We start from the raw sequence: 12,204 nt of genomic DNA on the forward strand, positions 1-12,204 counted from the left end.
TCCCTGAGACGCTGTTTGGTATCTAAGTGTGGCATAGAAAATGGACCTGAAGTCTGTGAAGCAGGTAACCCAGGGCCACCTGAGGCTGCTTTGCCTGGCTTTTTCCCAGGGACAATACTTTGAGCTCCAAAGACTGCTCTGTTTGGGAAGTACGAGCCCCGGGACTCCTGCATCTACACTTCTTGTGGATTGGTGGTTAAGCTTTAACGGCCTAGAGATGGAGCTTTGGAAGGGAAGGAGGAGTTCCACCTCTCCTTCTCCCTGTGTACCTCTGAGGTCTGCCCAGTATTTATGTATGTGTCTTGTCCTCTCCTTTGCATGAGCTTCCCAGACCATGCTCTTCTTTGGAAGCTGCACCAAGAGATTGATGTGAAGACCACCAGTGGGGGGCGGGTAGAAGGGCTTGAGGTCAGCCCCAATAGTGCCAGATTTTATATTGAAATCTTAAGCCTCCTGGTTATCTGCCAGATGGTGGTGGCGTCTGACGGCCAACCAGGAGCCAAGTCAGCTTCCAGGGCATCCAATGCTCCCAAAGGGGTACTGGCCCACAGGGTGTTGTTTGGAAGGAATGTCACAGGAGTAGAGATTTAATGCATAGGGGCTCTTTCTACATGCCAGCTCATAGGCAGAGGGTGATATGTTTTCTGGGGAGAGGAGGGAGGAGATGCTCTGACGACTTCTTTGCCTTCCCAGGAGCACCTTCTGCTCCATCATTGCCCAGCTGACCGAGGAGACGCAGCCCCTGTTTGAGACCACCCTCAAGTCCAGGGCTGTGTCTGCAGACTGTGACGCCAGGTTCACTTGCATTGTCACAGGTAAGGATGCCTTTTGGGACCATCTTGTGCTGATCACCAGAGACTTCAGGTTAGGGATGAGGGCTAATGTGACCTGTGGCAACCGGTGACAAGTAGATGCATGTGCCTGCTCACTTGACCTGTCCTTGCCAAAAGTGTGAAGTCTGCTTTTGCTGATAGCTCCAGCTTCCCCCAGTTTTTGGCCTTTTCTTCCCCTCCATGGTATACCTTCCTTAACTCCCTTTAGGGCCCAGGACCTCAGGAATCTCCCCTTCTTTGCAACCTGTCCTCAAGCAGGAGAGGATAGGAGAACTATAATAACAATGAAAGCTTACATTCATATGGCAGTTTTTAGAGGCAGAGACCTTTCACATACTTTCCCCCATATACTTCACATTTGAGTCAGGGCAGGTGTTATTCTACCCATTTTACAGATAAACTGAACATCAGAAAGGCAAGTGGCATTGCCAAAAAATGGCATAGCCATGGTTTAAACTTGAGTCTTCTGATTCCACCAGCCATTGTTCTTTATCCTGTTCCACATTACCTCTCAAACAGGGGCTGCGTCTCCTCGGTCAATGTAGGATGGTAGAACCAGAAGGGACCTTGGAAAGATCACCTTTATCCATACCATTCATTTTACACATGAGGCAACCGGAGCTTAGCATGTTGTTGATTTTAAGAACAATAATGTTTGTACAACTTACATTTATGTAGCACTTTAAGGTTTGCAAAGCTTTCTAGATGCATAATCTCATTTGATCCTCACATCAATCCCTTGAAACAAATAGCATAGCTATTTTTAATCCCCATTTTATAGTTGAGGAAACTGAGTCTCAGGGAGGTTGTGACATGTCACACAAGTAGTATTGGAGATCCAATTTAAATGCAGTTCATTCCTGACTCCAAGTCTAGTGCTTTCCCCCTACACCATACTGCCTCTTTCCTAGTTGTATTTACATATTAACAAGCCACAAGCCAAAAGAATGAATCTCTAACTGTGGAATTTCAAACATCAGGAAGCTGGTGGGAGAAATATTTGCAGAATAAAGGGGGTGTTTTCTGGTATTCTTGAAATCATATTATGGGGGTGGCTGCTTACTCCCCTTGTGCTTAAGACTAGCTCGTTCCATGCATATGTCTATGTGGGAGCCCCTGTGCCAAAATGCCTGTATTCATATGCCTGTGTCCTGGTATGTCTGTTTGCCGTTGTCAGCTGCTTTTGCAGAGGTGGTGGTTGGTTCAGTGTGTGTGTGTGAGTGTGTGTGTGAGTGAGTGTGTGTGTGTGAGTGAGTGTGTGTGTGTGTGTATGTGTGTGTGTGTTTGCCCCTGGCTTTACAGAAGAATTCCAGATAGTATCATTGTGGTATTGAGGATCATATGACTGCCATGTTCAGATTAGTAGGGATTCAGATGGCATTAAATTCAACAAACATTTTCTAAAAGCCAACCAAGTACAAGGCACTGTGCTAGACTCCAGGGCTATAATGAGAAAAAAGAAATGGTTCCTGCCCTCAGAAAGCTTACATTCTATCATATACAACAAATCTGTAAATAAATGAAGGACAAAGAAAATTGGATAGAAAGAGAGTGCCAACCACTGAGGTGGGGGAAAGATGGCTTAGCCGATGGCCTTCCCTTCTATCTCTCCCCCCCCTTCTCTTATCCCTTTCCCCTTCTATTTTCCTGTAGGGCAGGATAGATTTCTGTACCCCATTTCCTATATTTGTTATTTCCCAGTTGCATGCGAAAACATTTTTTTTTTAAACATGTGCTTTTAAAACTTTGGGTTCCAAATTTTCTCCCTTCCTACCCACCCTCATTGAAAAGGCAAGCAACTCAATATAGGTTTTATACATGTGCAGTTATGCAAAACACTTCCATAGTAGTCATGTTGTGAAAAACTAACTCTATTTCCCTTAATCCTATCCCACCCCCCCATTTATTCTATTCTTTCTTTTGACCCTGTCCCTCCTTAGAAGTGTTTGCTTCTGATTACCCCCTTTCCCAATCTGCCCTCCTCTCTATCATCCCCCTACTCTCTTGTCCCCTTCTCCCCCTATTTTCCTGTAGGGTAAGACAGATTTCCATACCCAATTGAGTGTGTGTGTTTATTCCCTCCTTAAGCCAAATCCTTTGAGAATAAGATTCACTCATTCCCTCTCAACTTCCCTATTTCCCCTCCACTGTAAGAGCCTTTCTTTTGTTTTTGTTTTTTGTGAGATAATTTACCCCCTTCTACCTTTCCCTTTCTCCTTCTCCCAGTATAATCCTCTCTCACCCCTTAATTTTATTCTACAGATATGACCCCTTCATCTTCAACTCACCCTGTGCCCCCTATCTATATCTATATCTATACCTATCTATCTATCTATCTAATTTTTTCCCTCCAACTACCCTAATACTGACAAAGGTCTTATGAGTTATAAATATAATCTTTCCATGCAGTAATGTAAACAGTTCAACTTTAATAAGTCTCTTATGATTTCTCTTTCCTGTTTACCTCTTCATGTTCCACTTGAGTCTTGTATTTGAAAGTCAGATTTTCTATTCAGCTCTGGTCTTTTCATCAGGAATGCTTGAAAGTTCTCTATTTCACCGAATGACCATTTTTTCCTCTGAAGGATTATACTCAGTTTTTCTGGGTAGGTGATTCTTGGTTGTAATCCTACCTCCTTTGACCTCCAGAATATTATATTCCATGCCCTGCAGTCCCTTAATGTAGAAGCTGCTAAATCTTGTGTTATCCTGATTGTGTTTCCACAATACTTCAATTGTTTCCTTCTGGCTGCTTGCAATATTTTCTCCTTGACCTGGGAACTCTGGAATTTGACTACAATATTCATAGGAGTTTTCCTTTGGGGATCTCTTTTAGGAGGAGATTGGTGGATTCTTTCAATTTCTATTTTGCCCTCTGGTTCTAAAATATCAGGGCAGTTTTCCTTGATAATTTCTTGAAAGATGATGTCTAGGCTCTTTTTTTCATCATGGCTTTCAGATAGTCCAACAATTTTAAAATTCTCTCTCCTGGATCTATTTTCCAGGTCAGTTGTTTTTCCAATGAGAAATTTCACATTTTCTTCTATTTTTTCATTCTTTTGGATTTGTTTTACAGTGTCTTGATTTCTCATAATGTCATAAAGCTTCCAATTGCTGTATTCTAATTTTTAAGGAAGTATTTTCTTCAGTAAGCTTTTGGACTTCCTTTTCCATTTGGCCAATTTTGCTTTTTAAGGCATTCTTCTCCTCATTGGCTTTTTGTACCCCTTTTGCCATTGGGTTAGGCTATTTTTTAAGGTGTTATTTTCTTCAGTATTTTTTTGGATGTCCTTTAGCAAGCTATTGACTTGTTTTTCATGATTTTCTTGCATCCCTCTCATTTCTCTTCCCAGTTTTTCCTCTATTTCTCTTACTTGCTTCTCAAAATTCTTTTTGAGCTCTTCCAAGGCCTGGGACTGATTCGTATTTTTCTTGGAGGCTTTGGATGTAGGAGCTTTGACTTCGTTGTCTTCTTTTGGTTGTATGTTTTGATCTTCTTTGTTACCAAAAAAAGATTCCATGGTCTGACACTTCTTGCGAGGTTTGCTCATGATCCCAACCAATTACTTGAGCTATAAACTCTTTATTAAAGTAGAGGTCTGCTTCCAAAGAGATACTTCCAGGGACCTGTAAATTTTCAGTTCTTCCAAGGTGGTATGATAAGGAACGAGGTGTTTACTCTTTTCCTGGCCTATACTCTGGTCTATGAGTGACCACAAACACTCTTTTCTGCCTTGGAACTGTGAGGAGGATTTCCTCTCCACCACCACTACAAGCTCCACCACGCCAGCGCTCCTTCTTGACTGAGGACCGCCATCTAGAACTGTGACCCAGATCCAAGCATGAGCAAAGCAAGAGGTTCCTGCCTCAGTGCTGGCAAAGAGATCCCTGCAATCCCCCTCTGATCAGTCACTCAATTCCCCCTCAGTCTGTGGGCCAGAAGCTCAGGAGACAGCCGCCACCCTGGGGCCACACTCGGTAACTGGGGCTGAGACCTAGCTTCTCTCTCACTGCAGAAATAGACTTTTCTCACTGACCTTCTAAGTTGTCTTTGGCATTCTGGGTTGAGAAGTCTGGAAACTGCCACAGCTGCCTGTGATTCAGTCCTTTGAGGCCTGCTCCAGGTTTGCTGTGACCTGCGCGCCCACGTAGAGTTGCGCTCCTCTCCCAGCCCAGTGCGATATACCTTTCTGATCAACCATCCAGGTTGTCTTGGGCTGGAAATTTGTTTCTCTCTGTCTTTTTGTGGGTTCTGCTGCTTTAGAATTTGTTTAGAACCATTTTTTAATACGTATTTGGAGGGGTTTGGGGGACAGCTCAAGCAAGTCACTGCTTTCACTCTACCATCTTGGCTCTGCCCCCTAGATAGAATTTTTAAATGTTACCTGGGGCATAAAAATGATATCTTCAAATATCTGAGGGGCTGCCTTGTGGAAAAGAGATTAGGCTTGGTTTGTTTTTCTCCATTCAGGCAGTCAGTAAACATTTCCTAAGGACCTACTATTTGTCAAGCACTGTGCTAGCTGCTGGGGGTACAAAGAAAGGCAAAAAGACAGTCCCTGCCCTCAAGGGGCTCCCTGTCTAACTGGGGAGACAATGTGCAAACAGCTATGAACAAACAAGCAATATTTATAGGAAAGAAACAACAGAATTGGTTGGAAAAGGCTTCCTGGATCTGTTCATGGTGATGGTACAGTGAGTGCCAGAGCCACAGGTGCTTAGAAGGACACAATTTATCCCCAACATAATTTCTTTCATTATCCTGAGCACTGGCCTGTTTCGTGGATTAAGGTCACTGTTATTTAGCCTTCCTGTGGCTTTCACTCCCTTTCCTGTTTATTTGACAGAAACTCATGATGCTTTTGTCTTCTCTCTTTGGGACCCTCCTGGAATAGAATGGGGACCCTATCAAAAGTGATCCTACACATGCTGCTGTATCCTATCTGCAGATCTGGGGGAAGCCACTTAGAAATAGGGGAGCAGAGTCAAGAAAAGCCTGAAAGTTCACTCTGGTCTGAAGCAGGCTTGGGAAAGCAAAAGCATTCCAGAAAGCCTTAGGTCTTCAATTGAGATGGTCCCAAACCAACCTAGACTTCAAGGCTGGGGTGACCCAGAGCAGACCTAGACTGAAATCTCCATGGCCTTCCTTCCATCAGCCCCAGTCCTTTGAGGGTCTCCAAACCAAGGATGGCCAAGACATGGCTGGATCTCAACTAGCTACTCCTTGCTAATCTCATTTTTCTTCTGTTCGGTAGGCTCATAACCCCAAAACTCCAAAGCCTTGTGTGAATATATGCCTAGCAAGGGTATCTTCTGTCTGTGAGGCAGGAGCCCTGCAATCTGAGTTACAAAGCAGTTCAGAGGTCATCTAGTCCAACCTCCCGTTCTGTGCAGGAATCTTCTTTCTAACATCTCTGATAGGTGGTCCTTTGGCCTCTTTTTGAATATTCTTAGTGCTGGTGAGCTCACTACCTCACAAAGTGACCATTTTCATTATTTGATGACTCCAGTTAGCAGTGAATTCTTCTTTGTGTTGAATCCAAATTTGCTTTCCTGTGAGTTTCCATCATTGGCTCCACTTCTGCCCTCCCCTGTTAAGAATACAAGTTCAAAAAAAAAAAAAAAAGAATACAAGTTCCTTGAAGGAAGGGGCTGTTTTACTTGTATTCTTGTATCCCCAGTGCCTAGGACAGTGCCTGGCTTGCTATGATAGATATTTATTAATTGATTGATCCCAGCTTACATCAATTCTGCTTTCTACAGGAAGCCTTTTCCAACCAATTCTGTTGTTTCTTTCCTATAAATATTGCTTGTTTGTTCATAGCTGTTTGCACATTGTCTCCCCAATTAGACAGGGAGCCCCTTGAGGGCAGGGACTGTCTTTTTGCCTTTCTTTGTACCCCCAGCAGCTAGCACAGTGCTTGACAAATAGTAGGTCCTTAGGAAATGTTTACTGACTGCCTGAATGGAGAAAAACAAACCAAGCCTAATCTCTTTTCCACAAGGCAGCCCCTCAGATATTTGAAGATATCATGTCCCTCCTAAGCCAAGGCGGTAACACGGAGAGATGAAATAGATAGTCTGCCACTGGAGGCTGCTCTGCTCAGGGTGGTATGAGTGCCCATGAGGGGACAGCTAAACAAATCCTTATCTTGGGTGAGTGAGTGTATGTCTTCTTCCTTGGCAGAGTTGAAAATAACTCGGTGATTAAGTCAAATGTCTTTCTGGGAGAACGTTTCCTCAAGTCCTTGAGTTGTTTTGCAGCTCTGAGCCACTGACCTTTCCCTGCCTGTTTGCATAAGCACCACAGTATGGTATCCAGGCTCTGAGACTGGCAGGTTCTAAGTTCCCTGAACTTCCTGCTCCTGAGAGCTTCCTCCAGCTGTCAGGCCACTCAGCTGATCCCTGTGGGAATCTGGGTTGGGAGGCACATCATGGGACAGGGAGACATGGAACCAGCCCCTCACAGTGGTGAGATCATTCCACAAGATGGCTGAGGACATTTGTGGTCTCTGGCATTTATCAGATGCACACAGATGCAGTGATGTAACCGCGGGCTTTTAGCTCAGTGGAAACATGGAGCTCACTTTACGGCTGGGGTTGTATGGGGAGGGTGCCAGGGTTGTTCTACATCCATTTTTATCTCCCATTCCTGCCCTAGTTAGACCCCAGGGCAATATCCCCTAGTCAGTTTAACTCAACATTTATCAGGTGCTTACCATGTGCCGGGCATGGGTCTCTAAAACGTGCTTTATGCTTCTTGCCTCTGTACCTTTGTTCATGCTGTTCCCTCCACCTGGCATGCCGTCTTCTTCATCTCAGCCTTTTGAAATTCTCCCCATCTTTAAAGGACTGGCTTAAATGCCATCTCTTCTCTGAAATTTACCCTGATTCACTATGACACCCTGCCCCTAACTCCTAAGCTGGAAAACTTCTCTAAACCAGGAGAGTACTTTGTTTATAGGTCTCACAGCATGTATTGGCACTGCCATGTAATTCAATTACTTGCACATTTGTCACATCTGCCTTGTTATTAAGCTTTTTTAGGGCAGATGTGGTATTTACATATTTATCTTTGAACCCCTCCCTCCAGCACCTAGGACTCTTTGTTGCAGATTTAATTCAATAAATATTTATAAAGCACCTACTATGTGCCAGACACTGTGCTAAGGCACATATTAGGTGCTCATTAGATATTTGTAGAAGAAATTAGTATGTTAATGTTTATGACCTCCAAAAGACATCCCTTAGGTAGGAAGCGTGTTATAGTCACTGAAGGGTGAGAGTAGTGACTGAGTAAGACATGTACCTCTGAGGACAGAGCCAGAAACCAAACAGTGGGAACAATTGGTGTCTGGAAATGTAGAACTAGCCAGGCTTGGTGGCACACACCTGTCATCCCATATACTAGAGAGGCTGAGGTTGGCAGATCTCTTGAGCACAGGAGTATGGTTATTGGGTGTCTGCACCAAGTTCAACATTCATCCCTTGAGTCCCTGGGAGTGGGGGATAGCACCAGGTTACTAAAGGAGGGGCAGCCATAAATATCAGAAACAACCTGCTACCATGTTGATCAGTGATGGGACTGGGACTGTGAGAAGCCTTATACTTCCAGAGTAGAAGAAAGGAATAGAGAAATAATTTCTTATGTAATCTAATAAAATAAAACCTTCTTGAGCCTTAGCTTTCTCATCTGTAAAATTAGTAGCTCTATGATTCTATGATTAGACAGAATAACATAGACAGAAAGATACTAAACTGGGAGTCAGGAGACATACTGGTTCCACTGATTTGTTTTGAGATCTTGGGTAGGTCACGTCATCTCTCTGGTCCTCAGTTTCTCCATCTGTAAAATGAGAGGGTCAGGCTTGAAGACCTTCAATGTCTCTCCCCTTTCTGATATTCTGTTTTACTATAATCCTATGATTGATCCATTCCAATCTTGCCAGTTTACAGAATATTCAGGTACTGGGGTAAAGACTAGGTATCAGTGGTCAGAGCTGTCTCTGAGCCCTTCCAGGCTCTCCTGCCTGTGGGTGTGGGAGTTTCCTTTTTAGAGGCAGCTAGGTGATATAGGAAGACCTGAGTTCAAATCTTGCCTCAGATCCGACCTGTGTGATTCTGGGCAAGTCACTTGACCTCTGTCTTCCTCATTTTAAAAATGGGAATATATTAGCATCTTACCTCTTAGAGTTGTTGTGAGGATAAATGAAATAATATCTATAAACCTTAAAGTGCTAAATAAAAGCTAGCTATTGTTATTATTAAAGCCCCTCAGTCTTTCCTTTCTGCCTCAGCAAAGTTGAGCTTCTAATCAACAGCATGGGCCAGTGGCCCTTTGGGCAGGCAGTCTGCCCTCTCTGCCCAGGTCATTGAGGATATCTTAGGGGCCTATTACTGGAAGTCCTCTTCCTTGCTCCAGATGATTTGGAATTGCTCTTTCTACAGTAGTGTGTTACTTCCTCCCCAGGATACCCGGAACCTGAGGTGACGTGGTACAAGGATGACGAGGAGCTGGACCGCTACTGTGGCCTGCCAAAATATGAGATTTCTCAGCAGGGGAATCGGCACACCCTACAGCTGTACAAGTGAGTGGGGCTGGGGTTGTGTGGGCTACTCCCTTCACAGATGTGGAGGAGGGGAGTAAATGCATTTGTGTTGATGTGTATGTGGTGAGAGGTGGCTTTGTGTCAGTCACTGAAGGGGACATCCTAAATGACATTTGAGCTCAGTGGAGATTGGAAGAAGCTATAGACCTGCCCTTCTCAGGGAAGAATGGAGTAGAGAAGGACTGAGAGGTCTTATTACACCCTGACCCTCATGAAAGCAATTCTCCTTGGGGCCCCTCCAGCCTGTAGGAGACAGAAGACTGACTGTCCAAAGCAACAGGGGAGGCAACCCACTAGACAGTACCATTCATTTGGCCAGGACCCATCTCTGCCTGGGGAGTCAAGAATTCTGGCTGCTTTGGTGCTAAGACTAAGTCTTTCCTGCTTACCTCAGACCCCAGAACAAAAGTTCACAGGATTTAGGTCTATTAGGGGTCTTAAAGATCATCTAGTCTAACCCTCTCATTTTTCAGATGGGGAAACTGAGACCTAAGGAGATTATATGAATTCACAGAATCTCTGAGTTGGAAGGGAGTTCGGGGGTTATATATAGCTCAGTCTGTACTTGACCAAGAATTTCCCCTACAGTATTCTTGATAAATGATCACCCAGCCATTGCTGGAAGATCTCTAGGGAGGGGGAACCCATTACTTTCTGAGATAGTCCATTGCATTTTTGGGAATCATTCTAATTATAAGGAAATTTTTCCTTCCATCAAACATAAATCTTCCTTTCTGCAACTTCCACCCACCATTCCTAGTTCTTCCTTCTGAGGCCAAGCAGGATAAATATAATTCTCATAAGAAAACAGCCCTTCCAATATTAAAGGCAGTGACCATGTTCCCCCAAATCTTCTCTTTTCAAGGCCAACAATTCCTAATTCCTCCAACCAGAATGGTCTTGATGCTCTCTCTCACTGTCCTGATTTGGAACACTCTAGCTTACCACTGTCCTTAAAATATGGTACCCACATCTGGATGTATTGCTCCAGATGGTCTGGCAAGGAAACGGTGCAACAGTATTCCCTCTACTCTGGACCCCATCCCTCTCTCAATGCAGCCTAAGACTGCATTAGCTTTTTTAGAGGCTGTCATGTTGACTTGCCTGAGGTCACACAGATCAGTCAGTCACTTAGGCAGTGGGGCTTGAGTTTTGAACTCTTCTAACTTCAGATCCATTGGTCTTTCCATTTTACCTCACTGCTTTATAGATGTTGAATATCCTTTGTGCCATTGAGGTCCTCTGAGGCTAAGATTAACCGAAAGGCAGATACTGGGCACCATGTAAATGGAGGGTCATAGAATCATAGATAGACAGATTCAACCCTTCCGTTTTGGAGATGAGGAAACTGAGGGCAAGAGAAGTTATGTGACTTGCTCAAGGTGATGCAAGTGGCAAGTGGCAAAGCCAGGATTCAGACCCAGGTTCTTTGGAACTTAGAGTCAGAACATCTGAATTCAAATTTCACCGGTCTCCTAGTTGACCTTTGGGCCTCAGTTTACTTACCTGCAAAATGAGAGGGTTGGACTCAGAGATCTCTTTCAGTTCTTTGTGGTCCTGTGACCCTAACTCCAAGTCTAGCATTCTTTCCATTGATATCTTTTGGCTTCTTGTGTAGCGTAAGGCTCAGCCCTATTTCAGCTCAGGTGACTGGCATGACTGCCTGAACTCTGAGACTGCTCCTTAGTTCACGCGTAGGTTTCCTTTCTCTTAAGTGCTTTGAAGTAGAAGAACAAGGTACTGTGTTCAGAGCTCTGGACTCCTAGGAAGGAGAGTTAATGTCATCAAATTATGGAATGTTAGAGCTTCAAGGGATGATCTTAGAGGTCTAGTCCAAAAATCTATTTTCTCTCCTTCCCACTTCCTCTCATTAAAAAAAGGGGAAAAAAAACTCTTTTAACAAGTCAAGTAAAACAAGTTCCCACATTGGCCATGTCTAAAAATGTATGTTTCATTCTGCATCTTGAATCCGTCATTATTTTATCAGGATGCAACGGTGTGCTGGTAAATGTTTAACAACTGGCTTTCTAGGGAGGGAAATGTACTCATGACAAACTTTTAAGTTTAATCTGCATATTAACATTTTCTCTGTCACTTTCTTAAGTCTAGACAATTAATAAAAGAGTAAATCAAGCCCTCATCTACAGTGTCTGCTGATTTTTAAGATGTAAATGTTCACATTGAGAATTTAATCTCATTATCTGTCCTCGGGAATTATGGTTGGTCATTGCATGGATCAGAGTTTTTAAGTCTTCAGAAGTTATTCATAGAATGCTGTTGTTATAGTACTAATAATTCTCCCAGTTCTGCTTACTTTACTCTCTATCAGTTCATAATGTCTTCTGAGGTTTTTCTGAACCCACTCCTTTCAGTATTTCTTATGGGACAGTAATTTTCTGTTACAGCCATGTATCATCATTTGTTTAGCCCTCCCCCCAATTTAAAGGCATCTTAGTGTCTAATTCTTTGCCACTACCAAAAGGGTTGCCGTAAATATTTTAATCCATACAGGTCCTTTTTGTCTTTCTTTGGTCCTTTTGGGGCATAGGCCCAGTAGCGGTATTGCTGCTGCCTCTTCATTTTACAGATGAGGGAGCTGAGGCCCAGAATGATTAAGTGATTTGGCCAAGGTTATATAACTAGTAAATAAATGAGCCAGCACAAGGACCCAAGCGTCCTAAGGCCCAGCGTGGGACTTTGCCTGCTCACTGTACTGTCTGGTTTTTGTCATGTTCTATGAAACTGAGGCAGTATTTGTTTCA

General features: G+C 43.6%; 1 protein-coding gene across 2 annotated transcripts in view; it reads left to right on the forward strand.

Moving 5' to 3' along the window:
* Positions 1-12,204, forward strand: part of ALPK3 (alpha kinase 3) — a 46,253-nt gene that overhangs the window by 12,965 nt on the left and 21,084 nt on the right. For both annotated transcript variants that reach the window (XM_027851847.1, XM_027851848.1), the window contains 2 exons: positions 694-815; positions 9,304-9,421. In XM_027851847.1, coding sequence (XP_027707648.1) covers positions 694-815; positions 9,304-9,421 — 240 coding nt within the window. The remainder of the gene's footprint in view (positions 1-693; positions 816-9,303; positions 9,422-12,204) is intronic.

The sequence above is a fragment of the Vombatus ursinus genome, unplaced genomic scaffold (genome assembly GCF_900497805.2).
Source record: "Vombatus ursinus unplaced genomic scaffold, bare-nosed wombat genome assembly UNPS02009205.1, whole genome shotgun sequence".
Lineage (NCBI taxonomy): Eukaryota > Metazoa > Chordata > Mammalia > Diprotodontia > Vombatidae > Vombatus > Vombatus ursinus.